General features: G+C 40.1%; 1 protein-coding gene across 3 annotated transcripts in view; it reads right to left on the bottom strand.

Annotated features, from left to right (window-relative positions):
* Nucleotides 1–1,304: 1,304 nt before the first annotated feature.
* dgkh (diacylglycerol kinase, eta) overlaps nucleotides 1,305–8,876 on the bottom strand; it is a 60,577-nt gene continuing 53,005 nt past the window's right edge. For 2 of the 3 annotated variants that reach the window (XM_063213063.1, XM_063213064.1), the window contains one exon: nucleotides 1,305–4,312. In XM_063213063.1, the coding sequence (XP_063069133.1) occupies nucleotides 4,260–4,312 (53 nt within the window). In that variant the 3' untranslated portion in view covers nucleotides 1,305–4,259. Of the gene's footprint in view, nucleotides 4,313–7,212; nucleotides 7,344–8,876 lie in introns of all 3 variants that reach the window. The other variant, XM_063213062.1, reaches the window with a different exon arrangement.

The following is an 8,876-nucleotide window of genomic DNA, read 5'->3' as shown; positions in this document are numbered from 1 at the left end:
AAAATATCTTTCTTTTTTTTAAAGAAAGGGGGAAAAAAATCCATGAAAAATACATTTGCATAAGGCCCACTAAACAAGAAGATAAAGCCTCAGTAACGACTCCCATCCTTTCCTCCAGCACTCCAGGACAAAAATGTATGCAGGTCTATACACACTTCAAATCTAGGTATTTATTTAAGTTTTTGTCATTTTCAAAGTTAATTTACAGCCATCACATTCATGTTTTTCTCCCATTATTCTGAAATGCATGACTAGTCTACTATGAGACCTGACACTGAAAGTTAATGCAGCCATAAATGACTTGCTTTGACAGCAGAGCCTGAACCAAATTGGAGAACACAAATGTCTGTACGTTTTATTACAGGGATGTCAAACTCAGGCCCGGGGGCCAAATCTCTGGCCCACCGAGTCATTTTATTCGGCCCGCGAGATCATTTCAAATGTATATTACAGTTGGCCCACGTACACCTTTAATGTATAGCGTAACAAGACTTGAACATGAAATTTGGTGTGTCACAGGGATATGAGTGGGTCCAGGCCAATGAAACAGCTCACACTCATATGCGACACAATATGTGCAGATTTGAACGAGCATATGATGGGGAAAATTGTTTGAAATTTAACTTTTATTATGCATGCACAATTTTAGCCCATTTTGTAAAATAAATATTGAGTTTGGCATGCTACTTAGTTCCAATGTTGGGCCCTAATTCAATTTGAATTGAAATGGATGTTAAATACCACTTACTTCACAATGATCTAAAGTATACATTTTTGGGACACCCTGTACATACACTATCAAGTAGGCCTATTAGCTAACACGTCCTGGTCAGATTCAGAATCAGGTGTCCTAATCACTTGGCCCGGCCAAAGGTGTGTACATTAAAGCACCTATAGGCACTTTAAAAAAAAAAAAAAAAAAAAAAAAAGTGAAAAAATGGGCTGCTCTTAGGAGCTCAGTGAATTTCAGCATAAAACTGTCAATTTCAGCCAGTATCTCATTTTTCACTTGTCACGACCACCTCCTAGATGGAAGTGGAACTTTTTTTTTTTTTTTTACGGTGGCTACAATGGTCACCAATGGAGAGTGATCAGGCTCCTTTAAGAGGTCTTAGGTGCATGTGTGCATACTGTAGTCTAATAGCCTACTAGTGATTTTTGCATGTGTTTGAGTGTCCTGCCTGCACAAGCTGTATCTGTGACTGTATAAAAGTTTATTTGCAATTTTATTTGCTAATGATGTGATCAGCTAGCTTGGACAACAACAACAACAACAACAACAACAACGAAAATACAGCATGACGGAAAATGTAAAACGTTTATTTTCATGAATATTGTCTGTTGTTTCATACCCCTTTAAACAAGACATGTAATTGGGTTGATTCTCATCAGACATAGAATGTGAAAAATAATGATGGTGCAGTAGAAGTCATTAAAATGTATATGGAATTGCCCAAACATATGTATACGTGTGTGTGTGTGTGTGTGTGCGCGCGCTTTCCAAATTATTATGCAAACTACATTTTCACTGATTTACATAATCAATATTCCTGGTGCGCCATAGGTGTGCAGTGCCTACCTGTGCACACTGTGCACAGTCGAGGTGGTGCTAAAGCACCTGCTCCTTTGCTGTACTGGACAAAAAAATGCAATGAAAAATGAAAGTTTTTTTCCAATCATTTTTTGTATTATTTTGTATGATTTTTTGCACTGTGGTCTTACGCTATCATTTACTTCATTATTTGTACTCTGATGATTGGAGAATTACAATGGCTATCGTTTATACTGACTGTTTTCTGGAAATCAGTGAAAAAAATCATTTGCATTTTAATTTGAAACATGGTGTATGACAAAAGCCGTTACATTTTTTTTCTCTTGAAAATTGAGTTGTGTAAAATTCTATAAAATTGCGCAGTCTTTCATTGAAGTGATAGTATTTTTAGGGAACTTGATTTCACCATAATAAGATGCTATTCCTTTACTATTGTAGTTCTTAGTGCATTCAGACATTCTCAGTAGTATTATGTCATTCTCAAGACATAACTTAGCAAAGAAAAGGGCATAGTAAGAGGGAAGCTAGGTGGAAGAAAGCAAACAGGAATGATGGTCATGATCATCAGGCCTGCGACTGGGGCGGGGCAAATGGCTCAGCCCAGGGATAGCTACAAGATCTCGAAGTAACTGCGTCTATACTCTCACGCAAACCAAAACCTTAGATTGCGTCGCGTTTACGCATTCCCTTAAGCACACTTGCACAGTTGCCATGCAGCTGTCTGTGACAGGTTAGGTTTAGGGTTAGTGTCGGTCAGGGCACAAATAGGGATGGTTTAGAGATATTTTTGGGTAGGGCACAATTGTACAACTCGGAAACCTTGCATTACTGACAGGTTAAGTTTAGGGGTGGTTTTGGTAAGGGCACAGCTTGACCAATCAGCTCTATGTGCTCTAGACAGCAGGGAAAGCGTCGGAATTTGGACGCAATTTTGGATGTTGGTTTGCGTGAGAAATTAGACAACATTTTTCGAGATCAGGCTCGGGATAGAAGGGTCCAGGGCTAGATTAATGCACAGCCAAGATATAGCTGCAGCCTATAGCCCAAGGCGATTTTAATCCAGCCTTGGAGGGGGCCCAGTTACATTGTATGTATTTGGAGGGGGGCCCTTTCAGATGATTTTGCCCCGGGCCCAGACAAACCTATCACTGGCCATGGTCATGATATACTTCCTGTAAAGCTTGGCAAATGAAAGCGATTGTGAACTTTAGGTTTTCTTATACATAAGTAACTACATAGTATTATTACAAGCCTGATAGGCATACAATACAGTCTTGCCAATCTAAAAAAAAAAAATCACTTTCAAACACTGTAACGTTGGAAGCACAAAGAGGAAGGAATAAGAATTTGGTTGCAAGTTTGATGAATAAGACAAAAAAAATCTCATAAGTGGTAACATATCTACATGTTACATCAATATAGAAAGAACAATATCATTACCATTTGTGTGATCGAGGCATAGAAAGTAGCATACTTCACAGGTGAATAAAACTATCAAAAATACAAGATTGCACCTTCATCATAGAACAAGATTGCACCTTCATCATAAAACAGCATTGTCAGTGGAATAGATCAACAATGGCACAGCATTATAGCATAGTTCACTCAATGTAAACAAATAATCTTGTATCGGCAAAGTACAAGGCATTTTTACATGAGTTGGGATCATTAAAACTGCTGTGCAAATTTCACACCATACAGAAAGCAAATTCCACTTATACCCTGTTGTATAATACTGATAACTACACAGAACGTGGCATGTGACCTCAAATGATTATAATAACAACTTAACCCAGAACGGAGCATAATAAACTTGTGTGAAACTGCTTCTTACGTAAATGTATTAACATCCACATCCATCAATATGTATACCACATTGTAAAATATCACTCTATATGTTATTACTTAGTTTTACATTACGAAATATTAGAATTCTTGACCCTGATAAAACTCCTTAAGACTTGGCAAGCAAGCTAGTTTAATCTCTACAATATGAAATTAGCCTTGGCTAGCTACTTCCCTACTCCCAGGCACAACATCCTAAAACATATACTTTGTACGCTTAAGAACACTGGCTGAATAAGACACATTTAAATAAGGGATCATTTCATAGAAACATGTGTTCGGCATTACCCCTTTGAATCTGTAAACATCAACCAGTTAAGTATATTCAAGTAAATATTGCACAAAACAATTTATAAGGTATATCCGCTCATACATAAATATAGAATAAAAACAAAGTGATGAAATGATAGTCACTTCAAGTAATATGCTAATCATGCAGAATAATAAATATCCAATTCAAGAAAGAATGATTCAGTGTTTAAAGAAACCTACATGAAACTTAGGAGACTGTATGAAACTCTGAAGCTTCAGTGTTAATTTTGACCTGTACAGTTCGAAATATTGCTAAGAGATTCTCTGGCCATCGTAGCAGACCAGACCAGCCACAGACAAGAGTTTGGTTCAAATGTCTAGTAGTAGTCTATGCAAACTTTACAGTCACCACCTTACTACACTCAGTCTTGTCCTTTTATACCTTTAAAACCCCGAATGACTACAACAGCACATGTGGTATATCCAATCCATGAATACAACACACTGAACTCAACTGGGTAAACCCAAGCAGAATTTCAGGTTGGTATTTTGGCACTTCAGCCAAGAAGCTCCCATTGCTCAGAGATCTAGAACGCTCTTGGCCAGATCTTTAGTTCCCTGTAGAATCCTCTTCATGTGGCCCACCTTCATGATCCCCAGGTCCTGAAAAGATAAAGGAGAGGCACATTTAAGAACAGCCCATCGCCCATATCAGAGGATCCCAACTAGAGATGTCCGATAATATCGGCCCACAGATATTATCGGCCCAATAATAGCATAAAATGTAATATCAGTCAATATCGGTATCGGATTTTTGACCTATCAAAACCGATATAATAATGCTTGAATTACTGTACACTTTTCTCCTTAATTATTTTTCTATTTTGCACAGACAATGTTAATATTTAGAAAGCTTTGTTGCATTCGAGAATGCATCTAGTGGGGCATTACAATAAAATTAAGCATATTTTGTTCCACAACAGCAGATTTGTAATGTTACCAAAAATTTGTTATGGGGAAAAATAACCCACATATATCGGCATCGGACGATATCGAAATCGAAAATTGAGAGTTGGACAATATCGGCATATCGGATATCGGCAAAAAAGCTAATATCGGACATCTCTAATCCCAACCATTTCCAACTATTGAGGCCAACTTAGCCTGATTATCATTGACATCCACATCTCTTCCGAGACTTGGTCTAACCAAGAACATAACAATTAACATTTCCCAAATTGCATGGCTGACCCACCTCCCTTGGTTTGCTACTGGTTGTTTGCTTCCTGACAAAGTGTTCCCAATTTTTCTGGAGCTCAATGTACTATGAAGTGGTTTTATAATACTTTGCCAAAGTGATGAATTCTACCAGGGAGACAAAGGGCTAAAATGAGGCCCAAGGCACCCTTGGTATGTAAGTACACAAAAAACCCATTGTGAGTATGATGTAATGACATGTACTTCAGTTGTACTTACATGTTATTACACCAGTTATTCCACTGTACCTAATGAGTAAGTACACTGTAATTAAAGCCCCATTAAAATAAAGGGTTACACTTTATTTTAATGGTTCACTATTACAGTGGATCTACCACATAAGGTACAGTGTAATAACCAGTGTAACAATATTTAATACCATGTAATACCAGTGTAACATCATTTTTCCAAAGTACCAATTTTCATTTCATTGTTAGAACATGTAATCCACACTTTGATTCGATTCGTTAGATTTTTAAAAAATCCCTGATTCTCTGTTGCGGCGCCCCCTACTGGAGTGGCGCCCTTAGCATTTGCCAATACTGCCTATGCCAAGGGCCGGCCCTGTCTACTACTTAGAACCACTTACTTGCAGCATATCTGCAGGATTTCCCAGATGCAATCAAACCATTGATCGCATTAAGAATTTCCTCAGGACTTTCCTAAGGCTTTGCTAATACCGGGCTTACAATGTGCAATATTTTCAGTATTTTCAGCTCACAACTCATGTCCTCGCACTATATGAGCAGAGGGTCAGATGTGAGCCAAGTGAATTCATGAATTCATGCTAAGTGAATTGTGACGAAAAGGTTCTTTCAGGTCACATGATGTGGTAGTGGTGTATGAACGTACAGTATGTAAGGAACTTTACAGAAAAATCACCATTGGCGCTGTTTTGGTAATTTGAAACAAGTGTTGGATTTCACCCGCAGATTGCACATCCTAAAACACACTGAATAGTGAACTTCTTCCACATGTATTAATACAAAGAGGTGCTTAAAACTGGTGATGTGGCACAACACACTAATGACACACTAACAACACACTGATGCTCCCGATCTGGTGACCCAGATTCAAATTCAATACTACCCCATCCCCCTCTCTCAAAACTTCTTTCCTGTCACTTTGTCATTTATATAATTAAGGCATAAAAAGTCCAAACAAACTCTTTAAAGAAAGTAAAGTGTATAACGTGGATGGAGTTTTTGTTGTGGAATGACCCTTTACAAGTGTCCAAATGTTTTCACTATACCTCATCCTTCATTTACTTTGAAGTCTGTGGAGTAGTACCACGTCTGATAATGCTTTTAATGTGCCGTGTTACATTGTGTTAGTACCAGTGCATGCACAAAAGTAAGGTTCCAGGAGAGAGGTTTTTACATATGCACAGAGGACACCAGCCAGAGCGAAGCAGCACACAAGAGCAAAGACAACAGACAACTGAACCGAGGAGGTCCCGTAGGGGATGGGGGGTGGGGGGTGGAGGTGGAGGTGGAGGTGTTGACTGATCTGTGGCAAAGAGACGTTTCTGAAGTACATAATACATGTCCGCAACACTGTTAATGCTCCCAGGTGGTTAATGGCATGACGTTTCAAACCTTCTTCGAGTGTAACTTAATGTTGCACTTAAAGAATGACTAACGTCCAAAATGTCTTACCATTAAACAACTGGGTGCATTAACAGTGTTGCGGACATTCATTATTTACTTCAGTTATTTTGTTTTGTCCAGCACCGGTGCCACTGACGTAGCCTCACCAGACGTGTGTGTCTGTGTGGCTCCAAAGCCCCCTGGTGGAGCGGTAGTGTAATAGCTCTGCTCCACCAGGGGGCGCCGGAGCTGCACACACACCATCTGGTGAGAACCAGGCTACCACTGACGTGCGTGCATTCTCTGCTTTCTTGACGTTAAGACGTTACTGACTGACTGGCATATCCAACCCAGCAAACCGAACTATGTTTGTAACCATTTGTACTGTTGAATTGCTTGAAGAAGGTCAGTAGACCGAAACGTTGCAGTAAACCATGCAAATGTGAACAGTGTGCGGGAGCTTTCTTTTCTTTAGCTGACTGGCATATACTGTATATACCTTCAGGTCTCTCCTCTCGAGGTGAAGAAGATCGGCGCCGCGGATATCATGCTGTACGAAGGCATCTTTGTACTCGTTGATATAATACATCATGAAGCATTATGAGTGTAGCCATAATGCATTGTGAATTCATTATGAATACGCTCATAATGCACTACAGAATGGGCTTTAAGTAAAGTGTTACCAAAGACGTTACTGACTGACAGCATGGCATATACCTTCAGGTCTCTCCTCTCGAGGTGAAGAAGCTCGGCGCCGCGGATATCATGCTGGACGAAGGTGTCTTTGTATTCGCCCAGGCTGAGCTGCTCCAGCCATGCGGCCACATCCTCTGTGTCCCATCTCTGAACTACACAAGAGCAAGAAGCCCCCTTAGGTCCACAGCCCCCTCACACACCAACGTCACAGAAGCAACACAATCAGCAGCACACATAAAAAGAGTTACAGAAAAGGGGGTAAGAAACCTGTAGTAGTAGTGTTACAGGGAGGAAACTCAAGTTAACGCTGTCAGAAAAGGAGAGGTTTTTTTGGAGGACTAATCACGAAACTTTGTATGCATGCAGGTTAACACATTGGACATCCACAAGAAAGAGGGGGAAAGTTAAGGGAAACAAAAGCATGTACAAGCTAAGGGTACTAGTGTGTGTGGTAGTGGCTGTTGCAATAGAACACTGGTCTCCAATTATTTTTCTTCAAGGGCCCAATTATGTAGCGCAAGTGAGGCTGCGGGCCAAATCAACACCTCAACCCAATGAGAAACAAGTTAGATGTCTGGACAGAGAACAGATTTTTGCTTTTCCGACCGTTTTCCCTTCTTGTTAATGAGACTGTTAGCATAAGATTTAACTCTCCGTGAATGCTTTGGAGAGATTACCCACTGAAGTTTTAGTGATCGAAAATCACACACGTATGTTTTCATTTGTTCTGACCGCATGTTTGCCAAGCCCGGGCCGGATTTGGCCCCTGTTTAGAGACCAGGGCAGCAGAGGCTTCAGGGCCTTGATGGAACATGCCACCACTCGTCTCCCTTGCGCCATCATGTGTTCCGTCTGATTTAGTTCGTAATTTGTACCACTTGCATTTAAACACTGTGAAGTCCTTGTTGAATATCGGTCAACTTGTGCATGTTTCATGTTGCAAGTTTTTCCCTCGTGTTTAATTTTGATTTCATGTTGAAGCGTAAATATGACTCCCAATACAGCCCGCTCCCACTTCAAATCAGCCCCACTGTCACCCGTCTTGTTTTTTAAAGAAAAATAGCAGAGGGTTTTTGACCTTGTTTAACCAAAAAAATACTGCAATAGATGGGTGTAGGGCCTAATGTTGGTTGTTTTAAACAGATGAAAATCATCTATTTTTGACATTCTCACTCCTGATGGTACCCATTCATTTTAATTCACGTCCAATCCCAATCACAGGATTGATAAAATGTTTAATCCCATACCCCAGGAATCCTGCGGGAATCACGTGACTCACAGGAATTCCCGAAAAATGTCATGATCTAGCGTGAAGATACATGCCATGTACTGTATTTGCGTTCCATTGCTCTGGGTCCATTTCTCAAAAGTGTTGTTTCTAATTAGCCTGATAAACCAGACTAAATGTGAGATTGGATGTTTAATTTAGTCTGGCCCCGATGAATGACACATCTGAAGTTTGTTGATGAGAACAACCCGTTGTCTTTCAAACCGTACCTGTGCCTATACTTGTAGGCCAACACTCTGACCAATCTGCGCCATCTTTCTTGTTGTTGTGCTTCCCCAGCGTTGCGGGCTTCGTCACCACTCCCTCAAAACCCCGCCCGCTTTGATTTAAAATAAATCTCTGCGTTGTGATTGGTTTGCCAGATTCAGGGCAATTTGGCAATTCACGGCTATGGATC

Source organism: Engraulis encrasicolus, chromosome 13, assembly GCF_034702125.1.
Source record: "Engraulis encrasicolus isolate BLACKSEA-1 chromosome 13, IST_EnEncr_1.0, whole genome shotgun sequence".
Taxonomy (NCBI): Eukaryota; Metazoa; Chordata; class Actinopteri; order Clupeiformes; family Engraulidae; genus Engraulis; species Engraulis encrasicolus.
Note: the sequence above shows the minus strand (reverse complement) of the source record. Positions and strands in the feature narration are given on the sequence as shown.